Raw genomic sequence first — 24,173 nt, 5'->3', positions numbered from 1 at the left:
AGACACACACACACACACACAAAACACCCGACCACACAAACAGCGCACAGGCACTCGGACCCATGCGTTAGAAACTCCCGTGACAGAAACACAAAACGGACACCACAAAGCCTGCAGACTCCCACACGTACAGCACTCACATTAGAGACAAGACTATCACTGTATGCTCGGAGACCTGGGGGGGTGTCTCTCTCACACTCTCACACACACGCACACGCACACGCGATCCTGGTCCCAGGCCCAACTGGGGAGGGGGCAGGAAGGCCCGAGCTGGCCTCCCCGGCCCCGCTTCCTGCCCTGTGGGGGCCGGACGGGAAGCCGGGGCTCCAGCCGGAACCCAGGCTCCCCCCACGACTTCCCTCCACCGCCCAGGCTGCCCGCAAAGTGGGGGAGGGGAGGGCCGGACAGCGGGGGGCCCCGAACCCCCTGCCCGTGCCTTGTCCTGCCCGGGCCCGCCAGGGTGCCAGGGGGTGCCAGGGTGCCCGAGCAGGGCAGCGCGCACGCGGCGAGCGGAAGGTGCTGAGCCCGCGGCTTTCCCTCCGCGGCCGCTCCCGCCGCCTCCGCGCCCCGGGGCAGGTGGGCGGGGCCGAGTCACGAGGGCGCCGCGCGGGCCGGGGGAGACCGAGGAGCGCTGGGCCCGCCCGGGGCGGCCGCGGCTTGTCCTCGGGCGGAGGCCTGAGCCGGGCGTGTGAGGGCCCGTCTGCGACCCGGGGGTGTGTCTGGGAGTGTGGGAGCTGCTCCGTCTGGGACCCGGGGTGTGACAGCGTGTCTGGGTGTGGTGGGGTCGGCCACGTGGGACTTCCCGAGCTTGGGGGGTGGGTGCATCTGAGATGTCGGACAGAGTGGGTGACCCTGACGTGCCGTCTCCGTGTGGGCGCACACCGCGTCTGTCTGTGGCCCTGCCGCGGTGGAGGATGTTTGTGTAGCTGCTGGTGGGTCCCTGCTGGAGTCTCCGTGTGTTTCATTTCCTGACGGGCTCTGATGCTTGGGGGTGTGTGTGTCTGTGTGTACACTGCCCCGAATCTGTGTGTGGGCATGTGCTGGCAGTGACTGTGATCCCACAGAATGTAGCTGTGACTGCATTTTGCTGTATCCCTCGTGGAGTCTCTGCCTGTGTCACATCCCCATGTGGCTCCAAGGTCCGGCTGTGTGTTGTGCTCTTTGGATCTGTGGAAGTGCGGGCTGTGACGCTGTCAAGGGTCCAGACCCTGCAGGAGTCTCCCCCGACCCAGTGCCGCTGTGGCCCCGAGGTGTGAATGTGTTTGTGTGGTCGTGGGGCTCTGTCTGCCCTGGAAGCTCTGCAAAGTGGGTGCGTGTGTGGGTGTGTGTGTGCACTGCATCCCCGGGGGCTGTGGGGACTGCAATCCGTGTCACTGCCGCCCTGGCTTTGCACTCTCTGCCTCTCGGGGCCAGGCTCAGCAGTGTCTCCCGAGGTGGGACTGCTGACAAGGACAATGGCAGCATGTCTCTGCATAGCGAACTCCTGACCTCTGCCCTCCCTGTGGCTCTCAGACCTGAGGCAGAAGGAGCCACCCCATTTCTACCCCTGGGCAGAGCTGGGAGGCTCTCAGGGCCCCTCGCCCTGACCCAGTGCCGCCCATGCCCCCACACCTGCAGGCGAGGTGACCTGTGCACTCACACTGTCCTCCCTCTGGCGATGGTCCCTGAGTGGGGGAGCAAGTCAGGGGCCCCTGGCCCTGGAAAGGCAGGGGAGAGAGAAAGGGGAACTGAAACCTGGGGGAAAGAGGAAGTAGGAGAGAATTCACAAGCAAGACCACAGCAGATGGGAGGCAGGAGAGAAACCCACCCTGTCATCTCATGTTTGGACGGTAGCAGTCCCCTCCTCTCTCCCTGTGACCCACCCTCACCCCCATTCAGGCTCTTCGCAGACATCCGCCAGAGGGACCCTCTGAGTACCTTGGCCAGATCACACCCATCCTCTGCTCAGATCCCTACCCCGGCTCTCAGGGAGCTCGCTCTCGAAGGCTCTCACGGGGGCCTCTAGGCCCCATGGGATCTGGGAGGCAGCAACAGTGCAGGGCTTACAAAAATGGACCCCGAACTCAGACTGGCTGAGCCTGAGTCTCAGCTCTGCCATTTACTAGCTGTGTGAGCATCAACAAGTAACTTAACCTCTCTGTGCCTCAGTCTTCCCATCTGTGAAGTGGGGATCAAATGGTCTCTAAAACAGGGGTCAGCAGGCTTTTCTATAAAGGCTGGATAGTATATATTTTAGGCTTTGTGGGCCACAGGGTCTCTGCCCCAGCTAGTCAACTCTGAAGTTGTAGCTCACAGGCAGCCACAGGAAATATGTAAATGAATGAGCTGTCAATAAAACTTTATTCACCAAAACAGGCAGGGGCTGAATTAGCCTGGGGGCTGTAGTTGGTCGACCCCTGCTCTATCCGGTTTTGGGGCAAATGGAATGAGCTAGTAAAGACAACACACTTGTAACCTGTGAGTGTCACAGATCTGACTCAGCTCCCACACCCCTACAGCTCCTCTTCCGACCACACTGGCCTCTCCTTGCTATCCAGCACACCCCAAGTACAGCCCCACTTCCAGGCCTCTGCTTTTGTCCTCCTGCTCCCAGGATACTCGCCCCAGTCCTCCCCCAGGCCACCTTCACGCCTCAGCCCATCGCCACCTGCTCAGAGAAGCCCCCCTGCGTCTCTTCACACTCCCCTGCGTCTCTTCACGCCACCCTGCTCTACTGGCCTGTCTCCTGCCCTAAGAGCAGGCTCCAGGTGGGCAGAAAATGTGTCCTGTTCTCTTAACCTCTCTGGACTTCAGTTTTCCTCACCTTTAAAATCGGTGTCAGCAGAGCTCCTAGATATCAGGACATTGTTACAGTGACTAAAGGAGGTAATTAATACACAGATCTCACTGGGACCACCACTCATTCCCAGCGCCTGGAGGAGCCCTCAAGGCATAACGTGCTCAAGAAGTGTTCCTGTGATGAGGGGCCAATGGATGGTGGCTGGAGAGAGACGGGGGGAGACAGAGGGCGCCCCAGTCCGACCCCCCAATGACACAGAGTCCCCCCCAGTCCTCTCTCCACCTTTAATGGTCCTTAAATACAGCCCCGGGGCGGGGGCGGGGCCGGGCCTGCCGGGCGGGGCGGGGCCTCAGCTGCACTTGCAGGAGCGCACGATCATGTTGGACAGCTGCTCCACCTTGGGCTTGCGGCCCACGTAGTACACGATGGGCAGCGGCTCCAGCGCCTGCGGCACGCAGCACGGCGCCGCCGACGCGCCCGGGTTGTGCTGGTTGTACAGGGCCAGGACCTGCGGGCGGGGCGGCCGCCGGGGTCAGGGTCGCGGTCAGGCCCCGCCCGCCCCCGCCCCCAGCGCGTCTCCCCCATCCCCGTATTTCTGCCTCTCTCCATTTCTCTCTACCTGGCTCTCCTTCCATCTCCCTGTCTCCTCTTCTTCCCTGTCCCTCTGATGCAGTCTCTGTCGCCCTCCCCATATCTCTACCTCCCTCTGCCTCTGTCTGTAACTCTGTTCAGTCTCTACCTTCTGCCTCTCTCTCATCTCTTTACCTTTCACCACCATCCCCCCCGCCCCATCTCTCTGTCTCTGTTTCTCCCCACCCTACCAACTCATCTCTCTGAACTGACCTCTCTCTCTCTTTCCCCTCCTCCGTCCCTGCTCCCCGCAGGCCCATCCCTCACAACCTCCCCGCCGCGGCCAGGCACCGCACCTTGCTGTACTGCGTGTCTAGGCTCCAGATGTAGGGGCAGGGCCCCAGGCAGAAGTTGGCGTGGTAGCCCTTGGGCTCGTGGATCCACTTCCAGCCCAGGTCCTTGCGGAAGTCGATGTACAGCTGCCGCACGCAGCAGTTCTTCTCCGTGGAGCTGCGGGCCAGGGAGGAGCATGGTCAGGAAGGGGAGGGGGGCCGTGGCCCCTCTTCCCTGGAGTGTGTGGGGGGGACCCTAGCTTGCCCCAATCCCCCCAGCTCGTCTCCTGTTCATCTCCCTTGCAGCCCTGTGATAACAGTCGGGTCACTGAGCACTTCCTGCAGTGGGGCACCGCACAAAGAGCACCATAAACATACATAAGCCCACGCAAGGCTCAGAACAAACCCAGGAGAAGACAACTGCCCCTCACAGGGGAGGGCTAAATAAATCATGACACGTCCTCAGGCTGCAAGACTCTGCAGCTGTAAAAATTAACGTGGCTCAATGTGTACCGATTCTTCCTACTTGTGCAACAGATGTTTATTGAGCTACTACTGTGTGCCAGGCTCTGCTCTGGGGACACAGTGCTGAACGAAGCAGACGGAAATCCCTGCCCTCTTGGGCCACGTGCTCTATAGATCATCATGACGTGTCTCTGCTCTGAACATGACCCGATCTCAAGGCAGATGCCCAGAGCCTCACCACAAACCACAAGGTGACACCGAATCTGGCTCATCTCCACAAACTCAGCAGCCCGCCTCACTCCACTCCAGTCACACTGGCCTCCTAGCTATTCCTCGAACACAGTTCCACCTCAGGGCCTTTGCCCTCATTTGTTCCCGCAGCCTGGCTTGCTATCCCCACTTCATTTAAACCTCTGCTCAAATGCCCTTCTGTGCTGGTTTGTATATATTACGTCCCCCAAAAAAGCCATATTCTTCAATGCAGTCTTGTGGGGGCAGACATATTGGTGTTGATTAGATTGTAATTCTTTGACTGAGTGTTTCCATGGAGATGTGACCCACCCAACTGTAGGTGATGACTCTGATTGGATAATTTCCCTGGAGGTGTGGCCCCGCCCATTCAATGTGGGCCTTGATCAGTTTACTAGAGCACTACAAAAGCTCAGACAGGAGAGGGCTTGCTACAGCCAAGAGGGACACTTTTTGAAGAATGCACAGGAGCTGAGAGAGTAGCAGTAGCTGAGACAGACATTTTGAGGACAGCCATTGGAAGCTGATGCATTTTGGAAAACACCATTTTGAAACGCAACCTGGGAGCAAGCAGATGCCAGCCACGTGCCTTCCCAGCTAAAAGAGGTTTTCCAGACACCAATTGCCTTTCTGGAGTGAAGGTACCCTATTGCTTCTGCCTTACCTTGGACACTTTATGGCCTTAAGACTGTAACTATGTAACTAAATAAACCCTGTTTTATAAAAGCCAATCAATCCATTTCTGGTGTTTTGCATTCCAGCAGCATTAGCAAACTAGAACACCTTCACTCAGGAGGCATAACTCCTAGGACTGTGCCTGGCATACAGTAGGTGCTCAATAAATATCATTACACAAATGAATGTCACCTCCTCAGAGACCTTCCTGGACCATCTTGTCCAAAATATCAATCCAAATGATTGTTAATTCTAGCCAGTGTAGTGATGGCATCACAGTTAGGTAAGAAAATGTGAAAACGTCCGTATTCAAACTGTGGCAACAACTTGATAACGAAGCCAGATGAGAGTTCATGGAGTTCATTATACTATCTCTGCTGCTTTTGGATACATCTGGAATTTTCCATGATAAAAAATTTTTAATCAGAATAGCACAAAAAAATAGCCCCCAAATCTGTTTCTTTTCGTCCCTTTCCTCTGATTTATTTTTCTTTTTAGAACTCAGAGCCATCTGCTATTTTATTAGAGACTGGTCTGTTGTCCTCTGAGGGCGGAGTCTCTGTTTTGTCCTCAAATGTATACTGCAACAGTGCCTGCCACCCTGTAGATGTATCAAATGTTGGATGTGTAAATGAATTGATTATCAGATTGAGTTTTTAAAAAGCAAGTTGCAGGCTAGTGGTGAATAAAACTCTACCATTTGGGCAAAATTAAAAAAAGACTATATGGACATAGGTACATGTGTCATGCAGAGACCATCTCGGGAAGGAGATACAGAAAAGCGGACCTCTTCAGGAGGGGCTGAAAATCAGAGCTGGCAGGGGGTAGTTTCTGAGCAAGGTAAGATGCATGCTGAGGACTGAATGATTGCATCGTGTCCCTCATAAAGACACGTTCAAATCCCAAGCTCCGGTTCTCTGGGTGTGAACCCTTGATGATGTTATTATTAGTGAAGGTTTGGACTCACTTGTGAATGGGGTCTTCAAAACTCCTAATTGGGTGAGGCCAAATTGAATCAGGGTGGGCCTTACTCCGTGTGACTGGAATCCTTATAATTTGGATGCAGTCAGTCAGAAAGCCCACAGGAGGAGACCAAGGAGGCAGATCGCCACGTGACAGAGCCAGAAACGCAAGCCAAGGAGCCCTAAGGATTGCAGCAAGCAAGCACCAGATCGCCACAGACTCCGAGAGAAACCCTGGCCTGTCAAGACTCCACGTTGGACTTCTAGCCTCCGAAACCATAAGACAATAAATTCCTGTTGCTAAAGTCAGCCCAGTATGCCATCTCTGTTATAGCAGCCCCAGCAAGCCAAGACAGACCACATGTCTTTACCCACCTATTCAAAAAGTAACGGATACATAATTAATCGATTAATTTCAAACTCTATGAGGCAGGACTTATTACTATCCCCATTTGAGAGGTGAGGAAACTGAGTCTCAGAGAAGGGGGGGCATTGCTTGCTCACATGGAGCTCAGGGCCAAGTTCTCTGCTGGCTCTGTGAGACCCGAGGCTCTAGCCTCTCCTCCCTGTGTGACCACACCAGCTCAAGCAGAGGGGGAAGGGGCAATTTCATAGGGTCTCAGGGGCAAGACAAGGCCTTTCCAAGAGCCACAGAGCCCTGAGGAGGGAGTGAGGAGACTGAGATCCCTGTGAGCTCAGCTTGCTCCCTCCCCAATCTGACTGGGCCTCAGTTTCCCCATCTGTGCAAAGGTGGGGTGAGATCTGGATCAAATAATGTCCTACTGATGTGAGGGCCAGGGAGGTTTCCAGAAATCCACGGGCAGGCCCAGGGAGGGTCCTGAACCCCTGAAACCATGTGGATATATGTGTATACATGTGTACATATTTCTGGGGAAAAGCTCCCTGGCTTTCAGCTTCCAAAAAGAGTACCGGACTCACAGAAGGACCACTGTCTAGAATAATCTTTGATTTCCAATCCAGCTCTGGTTGGGGTTCTCAGGTCCCAAGGTTTGAAACATCTACGGTCCCCAGACCAGTAGCAAAAGCCTCACCTGGGAACTTGTATGGAATGCAAATCCTCGGACTGCACCCCAGACTCGCTGAATCAGAAACCAGGGAGTGGGGGCAGAGTGGGGTTGGGCAGCCAGCCATGGTTACCAAGCCTTCCTGGTGACCTGTGGCATGCTGGGGTCTGAGAACTACTCTAAATCATTTGTTCAGTACTCACTGGGGCCTGCTGCATTCCAGGCCCTGTGACACACACAGCTCTCGCCTTGCAAAGCCCTTGTGAAGCTCCTCTGCCATCCCTATCAAGAACCAGCAGGGCCTGGTAAGCCAAGGATGGAAATCTACTGGGGTCCCCACATCCACCTTGGATGTTGGGGAAGGAGGCCAGGAGGGCTTCCCGGTGGAGGTGGTGTTTGAACTGAATAAGAAAAACATTTTACTATGGAAAGTTTCAAATGTAAGCAGACGGAGAGACTATTATATTGAACCCTCACGTCGCCACCACCCAGTTTCAACAATTATCAACTCAAGGCCAATTTCCTGTCTCTCTACCCCTACCCACTTCCTTTTCCCCTCTGGGGTATTTTGAAGCACACGCCATCCATCATATTTCACCCACATATATTTCAATATGTATCTCTAAGAAAATTAGGACTATTTTAAAACACAGCCAGAGTACCATGGAAAAAAAATTGACAATAATCCTATCATCAAATATACAGTCGGGGTTCACATTTCCACGATTGTCTAACACATGTTTTTTTTTAACAGTCTGTCTAAATCAAGATCCAAATAAGGTCTAAACATTGCAATTGGTTGAGCTGGTTCTTAAGATTCTTTCTAAAAATCTACAGAACCATCCTTCTTTCTGTATTTTTTCCCCTTTGCATTGTAATTGTTCAAGAAACTGGGTCAAAAGTTTCCCACAATCTGCATTTTGCTGACTGCTTCCATGTGGTGTGGCTTAACATGTTTCTCTGTCCCCCTATTTCAGGAAAATTGGTAATTGTATCTAGAGTCTTAGATCCAGGTTCAGCTTTTTGGCACGACTTCCTAGGTGAGGCCATGTCCCTGTCTCTGGAGGCTCACGGGGCAGGCTGGCTCTGCAATGTCAGCAGTCGCTGCACTCAAGGCCTCCATCTCTCCATCCATAGGGGCTGCTGGGCTGAGGACGAGCAGGAATTGGTCCCGAGGGAGCCTGGGGCAGGGCTGACTTTAGGGAAGGGAGAGCAGCACATAACAAAGCCCAGAGGCACCGCCAAAGCGTTTTCCACAGGGGAGAGACAAGGTCAGATTCTCAGTCCAAATTCCCGACATCCTAACTCTGAACCCAATATTTCAACCTTCTGGGATCACAGTATTCCAGCATCCCAAGATTCTAACACTCCAAGGGTGATTTCCAACTTTCTAGGATTCTCACATTCCAACTCTCGAGGATCTTGGCATTCGTGAATTCCAATATTTCAATACTGCATTCCAACATTCCACAGTTCTGAGCCCATCATGCAAGAGTTTCAACCCGCCACTTTCTAAGATCCCAGCTCTCCAAGATTCTTTGGCAAGATTGCTGAATCCCAACGTTCTAGGATACCAACATTCTGGCTTTGTCTGACTCCAGCATTTGTGGATCCTAATATTTTAACATAGGATTCCACCATTCTGAGCCTGATATTCAAAGATTCCAACCTGCCAACATCTGGAGAATCCAATTTGCCAACACGGAAGGAATCCAACATGGGCAATCTTCCAATTCTTAATTCTCAAATTCTAGCATCCAGGATTCCAGCTTTCTTTGAGTCCAACTCTCCCAGGTTTCAATAATTAACGCTGACTTCAAACATTCTAGAACCCCAACCTGCCAACAATATGGGAATCCAACATGGCGACCTTCAAACCCGGAATTCCAACATTCTCAATGTTCAACATTCTCAGAGCCTCTGATTTCAACACTCCAGCAAGAAAGCAACGCAATTCCAACATTCTAGGACTCCCTGAGCCAACGTTCCAGCGTTCTAGGACCCGGAGCTGTCCCCTGAGCCCTCCATCTAAGGCTGCAGGTGTCACCTGAAGCAGTAGTTGGTGTCCAGGGCGCGGCGGTGCCGGGAGGTTTGCAGGTTCTGGGCCCTGTCCAGGGGGGTGGCCATGAGGAGCAGGAAGGGCCGGTTCATGCCGTAAATGGCGGCCAGGTCACCCCGGCGAGGGGAAGTGAGCCCTGCTTTGATGGGGAAGGGAACGGGGAGAGAGACACGCACTGTCAGAGGGAGGCATCGGTGGGGGGGCGAGCAGGTCAGAGTGCGGGGAGACACACACGTGCTCTCAGAGGGAGGGGTCAAGGCCAAGGCCAGTGGGGCAGGCAGGGGCTGGGCCAGGGAAGTGGGTCTCACCGTTGATGCCCACTTGGAACGTGTTGTCTTTGTTGTCACAAGAGCAGTGGGCGCTGAGGCGAAAGCCCTCTGTTTCCCCTGTGGGAGGGGGGAGAGGGAAGCCAGCCTGAGGGGCGGCTCATCCAGCCACCCGGGGAAGAGGAAGGAAGGTGGCAAACCCCAAGGGGCTCCTTCCAGCCTCTCCACTCGCTGTGCCCTCAGTCTGCAACTCCTTGCTCCACTTCACTGCACTCCTGCCTCCTTTTCCTCCTTTGGGTTCAGCTCAGATGTCACCTCCTCAGAGAAGCCCTCCTGGACCACGCGCCCCTCCCCCACCATGACATCACTTTTCATCGTCCTTTAACCTCTGTGATGTTTGGGTTTGGCTATTTATTTCTCTTGTTAACAGTAAAGAGCAGGAGGTGTGGGAGCAGGGGTCCTTTCTTTTCTTGTTCCCCACTGGGTCTGGCCCACGACGGCAAAAGCAAATGTTTACCGAGGGCACACTGTGTGCCAGGCCCTGTGTGTGTTATCTCCTCTAATCCTCACCCAAACTCCCCATTTCACAGACAAGGAAACCGAGGCACACCCAGAGGAAGTGACCTCCCCAAGGTCACAGGGGTGGGAAAAGGTAGGGCTGGGATGGAAATGCAGGCCTGGCCCCAACCTCATGCAGGAGGGTATGGGGTAGACATTTCTCAGATGAGGGAGCTGGTGACGTCCTCAGCTCCCGGGCTGTGCTGGACGCTATGCGGGGAACTCAGGCCTCCGCGCTGACCAAAAAGGGCCTTGGTCCCACTGCCCACCCACTCCCCAACTCCCACCTTTTCATCTGGCTAAATGCTCCCCATCCCTGCCTGGCTCAGGTCCATGCCGGCCCTCCCCAGGGCAAGGGTGGTGTTGATTGGGTATCTCCAGCATCACCCAGCACAGGATTGTAACGGATTATCAATCCATCACTCAGGTCTCCGTGCCTGGGAGGAGAGCCAGGTCTCGGCTCTTTGGCACCAATACCGTGGCCGGGGGAGGGGGTGTCACCAGGCCTGGTGTCCTCGATGTCCCCAGGAGCCCATCGGGAAAGAGGAGTGGGGCAGACAAGCAGTCCTCACCTCCTTGGCTCAGCCAACGACGCACGACTGTGGTGACGTCAAAGGACAGCCACTCGGACGTGTCGCTGGGGTTCAGCAGCCGGTTGCTGAGGTAGCGCCAGGAATCATTGCTGTATTTCTGGGGGAGGTGAAGGGGGGAGAGAGACGGTGGGTAGATGCTGCCATGCCCTCCCTCCAATGACTGCACCCCCACTCCATCTGCTCCCCCAAATGGGCCTCCAGATATGTCCCTCCCAGACACCCACACTGTGGGGCCACACAGGAAGCACCCTCCCCCACAGCGCCCCTCGGAGGACGGGTGGAGGACAAGCACCAGGCGGGGTCAAGGCAGCTCCAGGCGGCTCAGCCTCTGCCCCCCACTACCCGCGGGGCTGTGGGTGTTTGCTGTCCCCTCTAGGCCTCAGTTCTCTCACTGCGGACACGCTGGGTTCCTGTTGGCCACGACAGGCCACGATGCTGAGATTCTGCTGCTGACGTTCTGGAATCTGCTGAGCATCCAGTTCAGCAAATCTGACACCCTGTATTCTGAGAGTCTGTAACTTTCTAAGGGCTTACATCAGAAGCCACTCCATAACTCCCATGGTTGATATCGTTCCAGGAATTTAACATTTAGGAAGCCTGAGAAGTGCTAGGACACCAATGTTCTGCAAACTCAAGCATCTAGCATGCCACAAACCTAGGTGTCCTGGCTCCAGAACTACTGTGTGGAATTTCTTTCTGGATATAATACTCCGGGGCCAAGAGAACAACATGGAATTCTCTAGAATTCTTCTAGACTCCAAGAAAGTTAATGTTGTTCTAAGAGCCTAACATCTACCATCCTACAAGTCTAACATTCAGTATGACATGGATTCTAGGCCATAGAACTGTAGAGAATCGAACCCTTCAGAGACCCCAGCCCTTCCAGAGGCCCCAAGCCTTTTCAAGATTCCATCTACAGCATCGCTGTTCAAGAGAAGTTTCTGTAACAGTGGAAATGTTCTTTATCTGCGAGGTCCAAAATAGCCACCTCCCACCTGTGACTACAGAGCACTTGTAATAATGGCCAGTGACCCCGAGGAATTCAATTTTTAATTTCATTGAACCTTAATGAACTTCAACAGCCATATGTGGCTGCAGTGGTTACTATATTGAACAGGGCAGTTCTGGAGCCTCTAACCCTTCCAGCGACTCCAATATCCTGTGTTCTAAAGAGTCCAACTTCTAAGATTCCAACTTCCAAGTGTTTAACGGTCTAGGTTGCCGAGAGTAGGAAAGCTGAATGGAGTCTGTGATTCTGCTGTCCCAGGATTAGATACCTCAGAGTCAGCGGGCGTGGACTGTGGGGCCTCCAGCCTTCCCACCGCCCACCTGGCCACCCAGCTCCGCCCTGGCCCGGCCCACCTCTCCGGCCCTCGCCCCCACCTCGTACAGCTCCACGTGCTGCTCCACTTTTAACTTGAGCCTCAGTAAGCGCAGCTCTGCCTGGGAGAGCAAAATGGGTTCGGGCACTGCTTCGCGGAGCTCCGACGTGTTGAAGAGCATATATATGCTGTGTGGGCTGGGCTTGATCTTCTCATAGATCTCTAGCGGGAGAAGCAGGGAGAAAGGGATGTTGGGGGATTGACAGGGGTGTAGGGAGCTGGCACACCCCCAGTCTAAGGGCGTGGGCTCCAGTGTCTGACTCGGATGCCTCAGGCATGTGGAATCTCCCCTGCTCCGAGTCTCAGATTTCTCCTCTGTAAAAGGGGGTCCTAACCACCCTTCTGTCCCATGAAGCCTCATCCATCTGGTGCCCACCCAAAATAAGGCTGACTCCAGGGGTCTGCCCTGCCTACTCACTGCCCCCCAACCCCCTCCCCCAGCGATTGGAGCCTCAAATGCAAGTTGAATTGCAGAGTAGGAATCAAGGACCTGGGCTTTGGGGCCAGTGACTCTGCTGCCTCCCCGCAGCTGTGTGACCACTCTGAGCCTCAGTTTCCTGTTACTCTTTGGGAAACAGCAATAACATTGAGCTCCCTGCCTTCCAATCCAGGTTCTCCTAATTAAAATATTGTGTAACCTCGGGCAAGCCAATTCTCTCTGATCTCCAGAGCCTCACCTGCAAAATGAGGACCAAATTCCAGGATTATAGTGAAATGCCGGTGCAGTTAAAGCATGTAGCACCAAGACTGCCCACACTGGTGACCCAGTAATGTGTGTTGCAAAGAGCACTCACTACTTGCCAAGCACTATTCAAAGCCCTTTACAGCGACTAAAGCATTTAAATCTCACAAAAACCCTATAAGGATGACATTATTGTCATGTCCATTTTATAGATGGGAAAATTGAGGCACAAAGAGCTTAAGGAATGTGCCCCCAAAGTCACATAGCTAGGAAGCTGCAGAGTGGGGATTCAAACTCGGACAGCCTGGTTCCAGAGACTGCTCTTAAGAGACATGCCCTAAGGATGCTGTCCTCTGGCTAATGACATTATTATTGTTGTTGTTATAATTAGCATCATCATTATTACTTGTTTCCTTCCTTAACTCCTTCCCTCAGCTGGTTAGAGAAGGTGAAGTTCATGACACATATCTAGGTGGGAATGGCTGCAGGAGAATTAGGAAACATTTCCTTGTCTAGGGAATGTTTGGGGTGGGGTGAGAGGGCAGGCCATCAACTCCAGTATCTACTGAGAGGCCAGTGCTGCGGGACAGCTCCAGCCGGGGCGGGGGGAGGAGAGGGAGGATCTGGCCACAAACCCGCAGAGGAAACCCCGGCTCGTGGCCCCCTTTCCCTACTCCTCCCTACCCTGTCCAGGCCCGCCCCTGCTAAGCACAAATAAATCCTATTTCTGGCCCGGCGGTTACTCAGCAAACCCCAAGGGAAGGGGAGAGCCAGGGCTGGGGGAGACAGATAGGGAGGAATGGAGAAAGGAGGGGGTGGGCAGGGTGGGAGAGCGCTGCACAGAGGAAGGGAGATGGGGTGGCCTCAGGGAGGGGGGGCGGAGGGTGGGGGAGTGGGGATTCTTCGGGAAAGATAGCAAAAACTGGGACAACCATACACGGACAGGGAGAAATGAAGAAAGAGGGATACAGGGAGAAAGTGATGGGGAACTCTGGAGACATGGAAAGTCAGGCAGAGATGGGGAAACCCAAGCGGGCCGCCGAAAAGACGGAGGCAGTCTAGGGGTGGGCGAGGGACGAGAGACCGGGGTATCGACGGTATCCTTGTTAAAGAAGTCTCTTCAAGACAGTAAAGCGATGGGGAAAGAGATGAGACCGAGATGGCGGTGGGGGGTGGGGGGGTGAGGTTGGCCTGGCAACCTGGGCGCACAAAATGGCCCGGAGACAGGCAAGTTCTTGCCGGTCGCCGGGACGCCTGGGTCCCCGCGTGGGCTCCGACGGGGCGGACCCAGCAATCGCCCCGCCCCCCGCTGGGGTGGAGCGACCTGGCGGGAGGCGACGCGGCTGCGAGGCGGGGACCGGACCTGCCCGGTCTCGCCCCGAGGCTCCGCGCTCGCTTCCCGCCCCCCCGGGGCACGGGAAGGAAGAGGGAGGGAGGGAGGGCGAGGCGGCCGGACGCTGGGGTTTCCCCAGTCTCCGCGAGAGGAACTGGGACTGTGGGGTCCAGGCTCGCGGGCTTGGGTTCTGCAGGGTCCTCCTTCCCCCTTTCCGGAAGCGCAGGCTCCTCCCCCCGCGCGTGGCGCCCACGTGGGGCCCTCTCGCCCCTACCAACTCGGTTTTCTTATCCCGGGCTTTAGAGAGTCACCCCTCCCACGCACCCTCCCCCCGCTTTCGGAAGGTACGTCTGCTCCCTGAGTGCGCTCCCGTCCGGCTGCGTGGGAGGGGGCGCTGCTCCCAGCACGCCCCGCTCCGTGTAGCTCTCCTTCGCCCGTCGCCCCCACTCGGGTCCGCCGTTCCCACGCTCGACTCCCCTCTCGGTGGACCCTCCTAAGCTTCGCGAAAGGTCGCTTCCTCCGCTTGACTCCCCCCTCCGTATCGCTTGTGTCCCTCTGCGAAACACCCACGACACCTCCTCGGGACCCCCGTGGGGACTCGGCCTCTCTCCCCCTCCCCATGACCCCGCGGCCCCTTCTCCCCACAGTTACCACTTCCCCCGTTCCTCCCTCTCTGGGACCTTCCCTCCAATGCTGCGTGCCCCTCGCGCCCTCTAGAAGTGGTCCCCTCTCTCACTTTCTCTGCACCTCCTGGGGTTTGCTTCACCCAGCTTTTCTGACCTTCCTGAATCTTCCCGCTTCACGAACTCCGAGCTCTGGTCAGCTTTTCCCCCTGTCTCTCCTTTCCCAAATGCTGGGGTCTTCGCTTCTCCTAAACCTGGCTCCCCTTTCCACCCCACACCCTCCGCATTCTAGCGCACCGTGGGGGAAGCCTTTCCGCCCCCCGCCCCTGGCTTCTCTCCCTCTAGGGGCCTCTGTCCACGACCCCGCGTGTTCCTGACGTCCCCCCTTGAAGCGGTCCACTTCCGGGGGTCCTGAACCTGAGCAGGGTAGGGGGTTGCTGAACCCCATCCTCTTTGGACCTCCCTCCCATGAACCCGGGGGTTCTGTCCCTCTAGCCGGTTTCCTCTGCCAGTAATTTCCTCCCCAGGACCCCTGCACACCGGCGCCCCCTGGGGGCCCCCTCGGGGCTCCCAGCCCTCCGAGCTCACTTTGGTTGTTTTCCACCATTAGCACGCGGGTGACCTCCTTGGCGTAGTAGTCCTCCTCGGGCTCGGGCTCCGGCTGGGCGCTCTCCCCGGCCACCCGGTCGCGGGTGCTGTTGTAGAGGGCGAGCACGGCCTCGGGCAGCGGGCCGGGCGGCACCTCCCCCTGGCTCGGGGGGCTGGCGAGCCGCAGCTTGGACAGGATTTGGCCGCGGATGGCCTCGATGCGCTTCCGCTTCACCAGCTCCATGTCGATGGTCTTGCAGGTGGACAGCCCCGCGGCCGGCCGGCCCGGCGTCAGCACTAGCAGCCGCAGTAGCGGCAGCAGCAGCGGCAGCAGCCGCAGCCCGGAGGGCGGCATGGGGGAGGCGGCGCCCCTCGGCACTGCCGAAAGCGCGAGCGGGGCTTGGGTGGGAGGGAGGCCCCGCCCCTGCAGGGGCTAGGGGTCTCCCGAGGGAAGGTAGGAGGGTTTGGGGGGAAAAGTCGAGGCCCTCAGGGAGAAAGGAGCGGGGGTGGTGGAGGGAAGGCTCTGACCGGAGGGTGTCTCGGTGTCCCCTGGCAAATACCGAGGTTGGCGAGACCTGGTACCAGAGGGTGGGTGGTCTTGAACAGGGGAGCTGAGACAGGTCTGCGAGAAATCCCGTCTCCTGGAGGAGGAAGGGTCCTCGGATGCGCGGGGACTCCGGAGAGACGCCGGGTGGCTAGGGAGCGGCGCGCAGCGGGGCGCGCCAGAGGTCCGGGGTAGGTAACGTCTTCGCGGGAGTCCGGGGCTTTGCGGCTCCTGACGGCTGGTCCCGGAATGGGGGCGCCTGGGAGACGCCGTGTAGGGGGCAGGGAGGGAGCAGGCGTCCGAGGCGAGGGTGAGGGTGAGGGCGTCCCTAAGTCCTGTCTCCTCGCTGGCGAGTGCCGGGCCAAGCGGTCCCCGCACCTCCGGCTCCCAACAGCAGCGGAAAAGTCTCAAAACTTTTTTTTCCTCTTCTTCCAACCAGTTCGTCCCTCCTCCCGCTCCTCCTCCCCCTCCTCCCCGCAGAGGCGGCGGCGGCGGCGGGGGCGGCGGCGGCGGCTGGGGGCCTCGGAGTCTGGGGCCTCAGGCTGCTCCTCGGCAGCTCCTTCCTCCCGCTCCGGGCCGAGGCCGGCCCCGCGGGCGGCTCAGAGCCCGGGGGGGTGCCCCGGAGGGGGCGTCCCCCTCCCCCGACCGGGGGCCTCGCCGTCTGGTGGTTCCGCGGCGGGAGGAGGGAGGGGGACGGTCCGGGGCGCAAAGGGCGGCGGCGGCAGCAGCGGGGGACCGGCTGGGGCGGCAGGGGGTTTTGAAGCCGCCCCGGCCCCACCCAGGAAGCGCGCGGGGCGGGGGCGGCCCCCAGGGGAGGGCATGGCGGGGAGCCGGGCCACCGTCCTCGTCTCGTGTGGGCGGGCTCCGAGGGGGGTCCCTCTGGCCCTGGGGGGGAGGGGGCGGGCACCCCGGCTCCGCCCCATGAACTGGGTGCTGCCTCCTGGCGGCTGAGCGCTACCAGTGTGCGACCGAGACGCGCGTGGCCTTAGGGGCGGCGCGGGGTCACCAAGAGAATGAGGACCTGAGGAGGCGGGGCGCTTGGTCAGAGGATGGGGACACGGGAGAATGGAGCAGAAGAGGGGCACCCAGAGTAGGAAGGGGGGGGTCAGAGGATGGGGGCCTGAGAAGGGAAGATGCCAGAGGGGAGTGGGAGGTTGGTGGCAAAAGAGGTTGATCAGATGAAGGGGGTTAAGAAGGGATGACACCCTAAGAAACGATCTCCTTTATTGAGCCCCTCCCAGGTGCTAAGCAGCCTCCTCTCACCACTCACTGCCCCCATTTTACAGAGAGGGAAACTGGGGCCCAGAGATAAGATTCTGGCTGCAAGTCCTAGAGAAGACATCAGCAGGGCCCCCCTTGGCTGGAGTCAACTCTGGCAGACTCCAGAGCCCATGTGCTGTGGCATCCTGCCCCTCATCGGGTGCCCAGGACAGGGTGGAGGCCGGCTGTGGAGACAGGGTTCCTCAGCACTCCACGCCATAGTGGTCGAAGTGGCGCAGCAGCAGGCCGAGCTCAAGGTGCACGGTGCCACCGGCGGCCGTGTGCAGGCGGTAGCGGTCTGCCCCGCTGTAGACGGTGTCCCCATGCAGCAGCTGTGGCCCGCCCCCCACGAAGGCCCGTGCCAGCTGCTCCCGCCAGCTGCCCAGGGGCCGCCACGTGGGACAGTCCAGCTGGTGGGTGCCTGGGCTGCTGGGCACGTGGCAAAAGCTGTAGCCAGCGAGCTGGCAGCGGCCAAAGCTGTCCTGGGACCACACCTGGAGATGGAGCCGGGGCCAGCCTGCAGGATGGGAGGGAGGGAGGAAAGGAAGGATGGGCATGGTCCAGTCTGGGATATTCATGGTCCAGCCTCCCTGGCTCCCTATCTCCCAGATATCCACTGGAGACCCCAGGCCCAGTCCTCTCCCTCCTGGGTTTCTGCCCCAGCCTCCTACTTGGGCTACCACCCCCTGATCCACACACACACCCCCACCCACAGCAGCCAAAAGTATCTTTCTAAATCCATGTTCCTCCCCTGCTCAAAACTCTTCCATGGCTCCCCAGTGCCCTCAGCATAAACTCCAACCTCCTCAATATTCAAGGTCCTTCAGTTCTGATCCTTGCTGACTTCCTTCTCTTGTGGCCTCCTCCTCCATGTCCCCCTCTTCAGGCAGCTTGTCTGTTCCCCAAGTCCCCAAGTCAGAACCTTGGGCCCTAGCCTGGAGGTCTCCCTTCTTTGTTCCCTGGGGCCCCAACCTGAGCTCCTTGGGCTTGGGGCTTTCTTTCTTACCCCCTCCAATCCACCTTTCACCCAGCAGCCAGAGGCATCTTTCTTCCTTTTCTACAGGTTTCCCAGGGTCCTCAGAATACAGTTCAGCAACTCAGCCCAGCAGTCAAAGCCCTTGGAGATCCAGTCCCATCTCACCCTTCACTCTGACCCCTATTGTGTGCCAGATCCTGTTCTAGGAGCTGGGAGACAGCCTTGAATGAGGCAGACAAAAATTCCTGCCCTCATGAAGCTGGCATCCTAGACAACGAACACAGTAAATAAGTAAATTATAGGGTATGTCAGATGGTGATAATTGCTCTGGAGGAAAACAGAACAGGGTAGGGTAGGGGTGGGGATGTAGGTTTAGAAAGGGGAGGGCAAGAAAGGATTCACTGAGAAGGTGACATTTGAGCAAAGGCTTAAAGGAGGAAAGGGTGTGGGCCACGTGGACATCTAGGAAGAGTGCTTCCGGTGACGGACGAGCCAGTGCAAAGGCCCTGAGGTGGTTGCATGCCTGGTGCGGCCACTGTGGCTAAAGTGGGGTGACCCGGTGGGAAGGGGGAGGGGGTCACAAAGCCACATTGTGCAGAGCCTTGAGGACATAATGAGACCCGGCTTTTTCCCTGAGTGAGGCGGGGACCACAGGATGGTTCTGAGAAGGGAGGGACATGCAGTCCTTCTGGTTGCATGTAGGAAACAGACTGGGGGGGGGAGGGGGACAGTGAAGAGGCTACTGTAATATTCCAGGCGGGTGATGAAGACGGACAGATCAGGGTGCTGGGAGAAACAGGGGTGAGAAGCAGTGGGATTTAGGTTGTATTTCAAAGGTAGAGCCGGTTGAAGGAGTGCAGGGTTGAGAAAAGAGACAGAGTTCCCTGCCTCATGCCTCCAATCCATCGCCCACATGGCAAGAGGATTTTTTTAAAAAGCAGTATCTGACTCGTCCATCGCCTGCTCTGGCTCCCCAGGGCCTTCAGCAGATGGGCTCAGCTCCCCCACCTGGCATTCAAGGCCTTGCATAGCCTGCCCCCCACCACCTCACTCCCTAGCGTCCTCCCACTCTGTCCTTCACATGCCCCTGGCTCACTCTCCCCTTTGAGCCTTTCCTGTCCAGCTCTGTCTGCCTTATTAGCTCCCCCAGGTTCTTCTCATCGCAGCTCAAATGCACCCCCTCCAGGAAGCCCTCCTTGATCTCCCTGGCAGGATCAGTTACCTCTTTTAGTCTCCTAGAGTCCCCTGTGCGCTACCCTGCCAACCCTGCCCTCTCTGAACTGATGCTGTCTGGGGCTGCCTCCCACATTGGATATTGAGTCCTGCAAAGGCAGGGCCAGGGCTGTCTTCATCAGCCAGCATAGGCCAAGCACAGGGCAGGCCCTCAGTAAACATTATTCATGTTGTTGGAATAAATGGCACATTTACCTGGGCTATTTCCTGGAATCTGTTCCTCTCCAATAATCCAAATTCCCTACCATAAAATGTTTTCTGACATCCCTCCCTGCTCCATGCTCATCTCTGAGCCACGCCTCTGCTCAAGCTGAGGAGCCGCCACCAGCTCTCTCACCTGTCTATCTGTCCATCTGTCTCTCTTTCATAAACCTCCTCCCAGCTTTCTCCTTACTGGAGACACTTTTCAACTGTCTCTGCACTTGGAAGCCCCTCCTCTCCCACCCTGCCCGCCCAGCCCCCTCATTTGGAATCTCCTGTAGGGCCAGCCTGGGGATGCCTCAGCTGAGCCTCTCCAGGGCCAGGCTTGGCTGGGAAAGGGACCAAAAGGTATGGGAAGCAGGAACAGGACATGGTATTCCCAGCTCCAGCGGCCTTAGTGCTGCTAACTCCTGTTCTACTCGCTCAGCCCAGCCTGGGGCCCAGGCCCAGAACCCACCTTGGAGGCCTTTGGTGGCGAAGTGCAGGTCGATGGGGTGGGACCAGTAGGCCATATCCCCCACCTGGGGTGTGTCCACCTGCGTTTGGCCCTCCCGTACACCCGACAAGAGCTTCCACGCTGCCCCTGTGGGGAGAGCCAGGACACTGAGACAGGGCAGGGAGGGGCAGGGGACAGCACCCAGAAGGCAACCATGTCACTGTGGCTGTCAGATCCCCATTTCTCCCTGGCATTTGGGGGCAGAGGTTACAAAGTGATTGTAGTTAAATGTCTGGCTTCAGATCCCGGCACTCCTTCTTCCTGCCTGTGTAACCTTGGGCAAGTTGTCTTTCTCTGTCTCAGTTTCCCCACCTGTAAAATGGGTGTAAGGATAATGCATTCCGATTAGAGTTAATGCAGACAAAGCACCTATGAAACCGGGCCTGGGACACAGTGAGTGCTGGGTGTTTGATATTTTATCACTATTCCCACCCCCATGTTTAAAAACCTAGTGCAAGGACTAAGATGGGGCCTAGAGTATCTTCCATGGGGGCACCGTGGAAGAATAGTGGTCCTGTTGAGGGGTGATAATCATAGCAAAAGTATACTGAGTGCCTAGTACAGGCAGATGCTGTGTGAAGCACTGTAGGCAATCAATTCATTTCACCTGCCCTCTAGGACTCTTAATTCCCACCCACCCCACTCCAACCCCAGCACTCAGAGGCCCCCTCCCTGACCTCAGCTCCCATCACTCCCCCCCACCCACCCCCTTGCAGCCTCACTGGGCCCATTTCTGTTCCCCAATGTGTCAAGTTCATTTCCACCTTAGGGCCTTTGCACTTGCTGTTCTCTCTGCCTGGAAAGTGCCACCCCCGGATCTCCCCACGGCTGCCTCTTTCTCATCCTTCAGCTTGAGTACCACTTCCACACAGGGGCTCTCCCTGACCCTGCTATCCAAAAACTCATCCCTATCACATCATCCCATTTCTTGTCTTCCTAGCTGGGACCACAATTGTGATCACTGAACTCATTTCCTTATCTGCTGGTTTATTTTCTGTCTCCCTACTGTGAGTTCCAGGAGAGCAGGGACTTTGTTCACTGCTGTATTCCCAGGACCTCAAACCCAGCACACAGAAAGCGCTCAATAAATGTCTGTTGAACAAATGAATGATCCTAGGAAGTGAGTGCTTTTATAGGTAAAGAATCTGAAAAGGAAAGTCACTTGGCCATTCATTCCATGGAAGTGTATTAAACACCTGCTGTGTGCACCAGGTACTGTTCTCCATGCTGGGGAACAGCAGTGACCACAGGAGACCAAGCCCCACAGTAAACTCAGCCGTGTCTGACTGTGGAGCCCAAGTTTTTTATCTGCCTACCCCTGAGCTCTCCCTCTGGACTAACCCCCCAACCCCCAACAATTCCCTGAAATAACAAGTTATGTTAGTCACGGCTCCCTTCAAGGCATCCCTGAGTCAGAAGCTTCACATATGACACCTCCCAATAACACTATGAGGGAGGCACACCACCGCGACTTTACAGAAGAGGAAACTGAGTTTCTGCGAGGGGACAGCACCTGTCCAGAGTCAGAGAGCAGGTGAGTGGTGGGGCCCAGACTGGAAACAAAAGGCTGCCTCCAGAGCCTGCCTCTTATCCACTCGACTGGAGGATCCCAACTTCCCAGGGAATCTCACCACCACCGAAATCACACAAGACTGGGGGCCTGCAGGGATGGTAGCGGCCAATAGCCACACTCATGCCATGGTCATTTACCAGTGCCAGGCAACGTACCCTGGGCCTTACAAACAAGACCCCATCAAATTCTTAAACGAACCAGGTAAACCCAGCCTACCAGGCCCTGTGCTAAGTGCTGTTCCTATCCATATAGTCCTCACAGCAATTCCATGAGGTATGGCCTGTTATTATTCCTGTCGTACAGATAAGGAAACTGGGACAACGAGAAGTGCCCAAGGTCACATAATAAATAAGCAGAAGCTGTTTTTGAACCCAGGCAGTCTGTGCTCTTGATCTCGACAAGATGACACCTCTTAGCTGCTATTCGTCTTATTTTCAGACAAGGAAATTGAGGTTGGGAGAGGGAAAGCCCAAAGGCCCACTATTAATAGGTGGGGAATGTAGTACTTGAAACCAGAGCTGGTGGCCCTAACCACTACACATACTGCCTCTGATGGGAAGGTGGGGAAACTGGGGGCTCCGGGGTCCCTGCTGGGCCTGTGTGGATGGACTGGGATGACTGCCAGAAAGGAGCTGCTACCTTCACAGAGAATTATGAACACCAGAGGGTCGGCTCTCCTCCATAAATCGGGGGTGGAAATAGCCACTTTACAGCAAGAACTCAGTAAACACAGATTGTTATTAAGGTGAGGGAGAGTCTCAGGGCACCCCTAAGCCAGGGAGTGGAACCCAAACAGCGGGTTAGGGCTATGTAGTGATTTGAAGATTGGAAGTAGAGGGGTGTAGCCTAGGGTGCCATATGCTCAGAGGTTGTGTGTTCAGAGGGTGGAAACCAGAGCCCTCAGCTATGGGACTAGAAGGCAGCCTGAGAGTCATGTGGATGGAGAGTGTGGTTAGGGACCTACAGTACTCAGGGCATATGAAAGATGAGGATCAGGAGATCAGGAAGGAGAACCAAGCCTCTGGGCTGGGGGTCTTGATGAGGAAATGAACCGGGCCCAGAATACCTGTGTGGACGCCCCACTTGCAGAAGAGGCTACTTTCTGAGAAGCCGGTGGCCCCCTTGATCTGCCCGATCACGTGCACCTCAGCCATGGCCCTGGGAGGGGAGAAGTGGAATCACAGCCCTGTGAGTTAAGTGTATTATCTCCACTTGACAGTTGAGGAAACTAGGGTCTGACGAGGACTTGGCAGTAGCAGGATTCCAGGCCGGGTTCGTTAAACCCCTGAGGATCTGTGCGCTTAACCACGACCCTAACTGCCACCCCCGGTGAGTCGGGCAAAGATGGGAGGGCTGGGCGGAGAACCTGGCATCTAACTCTGCTCCACCCCAAAATACTCTCCTACTGCTCAGAACAGCGGAAAGCCCCGCCCCAGGAGCTCAGGGCCCGCCCACGAGGGCAGAGGCCCCGCCCCTTGCGTGACTCGGCCCCGCGCTCCATAAAGGCGCATGCGTTCTGAGTGCCTAGCCGCCTTAGCCCCACCTTTCAGCGTAGCGCATGCGTTATTCCGAACTCACGGCACCTAACGGTTAGGAGAGGGGAAAGCAGCAGCGGGGATTGTGGTCCTTGGAGCCTAACCGTTCACTGTCTCCGTGGGCGCTGACTTCCCAGGCCTGCCTTCCGGCTCTCCCAGGTCCTTCCGTCAGTGAGAGCGCTGAGGCGCCGGTCCCGTCGCGGTCGCGCCCGCCTCGGGGGTTCCTTCGCTGTTGCTGGGCAACAGCAGCCTCCTCCCCTAGCCTTGCACCCGCCCTGTGCGCTGCTAATTGGTGCAAGCGGCCTTCGAGGGGCGGGGTGAGGCTGTGATGGACGTTTCCTCCCCCTACTCGTTCCAGTTGGGGAAAACAGCGTCTGTCTGCGGCGCAGGGTTCAGCCATTTGGGGCGTGGCTGAACAGCTGCCATCTTGAGTGCGGCTAAGGAAATTTGAGTGCGAACTGTTTTCCCAGATACTCTGTTAACAAAATAAGCAAATCCATCGATGTTCTGTGCCCCCATAAAACTCTGTTAACTCTGTTCGGTCCAGGACCATAAATCAGAGACTTGAGGCAAGGCCAAGGGGAAATTCCCTCCAAGTCGTTAGGTGCATCCCTTTACCTCATAACTGGAAAAAAATCCTTCCCCATTCAGAGAAACTCTAGAAGTTGGGGAGGGGGATTTCCTTCCTTTTGTATTGTTCCCCACGCCCCTTAAGGACTAATAGTTCAACTTCCTTCTCAGAAATACTCAGTTCTTCCTCCATATCGCTCGTTCTGAGCAAGACCGGGGTGAGGAGATGAGAAATGAGGAACCAAATCCCCCTTTATCTAGAGAATACCTCGTTTTTGAAGATTGGACTCGGCCAATAACGTCTCCTGTGATCCCGCCCGGGTCTAGTCCCACTTATCTCATCAATGTACTGGATGCGTGGAGAGTGGACTAGATCAAAGGTACTGACACATTCTGAATTCCTGTGCAGTGCCTTTCTCACCGTCGATTTCTAAGTCCAGCAGAACCAGGACTCCAGCGAGAACTGATTCCCTATTTTTGGCAAAACAGGAAGTTCAAAAGTTAGTGTCACCAATGAAAAATTATGGGGCGCCATTTCAATATAGCATTTATATAAATACAAAATAACTCAGTAGGATATGATTTCATTAATAGATACATTTGAAAGCAACCATTGATTCAGTGCTTCCTCTGTGTCCACCAAT

The 24,173-nt window shown here is 56.3% G+C and overlaps 2 protein-coding genes across 4 annotated transcripts; both read right to left on the bottom strand.

Moving 5' to 3' along the window:
• Nucleotides 1–2,321: 2,321 nt before the first annotated feature.
• TGFB1 (transforming growth factor beta 1) lies at nt 2,322–15,532 on the bottom strand. 2 transcript variants are annotated; one of them, XM_037820549.1, is made up of 7 exons: nt 15,142–15,532; nt 11,917–12,077; nt 10,513–10,630; nt 9,425–9,502; nt 9,105–9,255; nt 3,706–3,859; nt 2,322–3,287 (listed from the first exon to the last, which is right to left on the bottom strand). In XM_037820549.1, the coding sequence occupies exons 1-7, from the start codon at nt 15,494–15,496 to the stop codon at nt 3,129–3,131; spliced, it is 1,176 nt and encodes a 391-aa protein (XP_037676477.1). In that variant the 5' UTR covers nt 15,497–15,532; the 3' UTR covers nt 2,322–3,128. The 2 variants fall into 2 exon arrangements, with proteins under 2 accessions (XP_037676477.1, XP_037676478.1); XM_037820550.1 differs by having other exon boundaries at nt 9,105–9,252.
• Nucleotides 15,533–16,892: 1,360 nt separating this feature from the next.
• On the bottom strand, nt 16,893–23,217 carry B9D2 (B9 domain containing 2). 2 transcript variants are annotated; one of them, XM_037819729.1, is made up of 4 exons: nt 23,064–23,217; nt 22,491–22,582; nt 19,813–19,938; nt 16,893–17,462 (listed from the first exon to the last, which is right to left on the bottom strand). In XM_037819729.1, exons 2-4 carry the CDS (start codon nt 22,576–22,578, stop codon nt 17,149–17,151), a joined length of 528 nt encoding a protein of 175 aa, XP_037675657.1. In that variant the 5' UTR covers nt 22,579–22,582; nt 23,064–23,217; the 3' UTR covers nt 16,893–17,148. The 2 variants fall into 2 exon arrangements, with proteins under 2 accessions (XP_037675657.1, XP_037675659.1); XM_037819731.1 differs by having other exon boundaries at nt 23,008–23,188.
• Between the last annotated feature and the right edge of the window lie 956 nt (nt 23,218–24,173).

The sequence above is a fragment of the Choloepus didactylus genome, chromosome 27, assembly GCF_015220235.1.
Source record: "Choloepus didactylus isolate mChoDid1 chromosome 27, mChoDid1.pri, whole genome shotgun sequence".
Classification (NCBI taxonomy): domain Eukaryota; kingdom Metazoa; phylum Chordata; class Mammalia; order Pilosa; family Megalonychidae; genus Choloepus; species Choloepus didactylus.
This window is presented reverse-complemented; position numbering and strand designations above follow the sequence as displayed.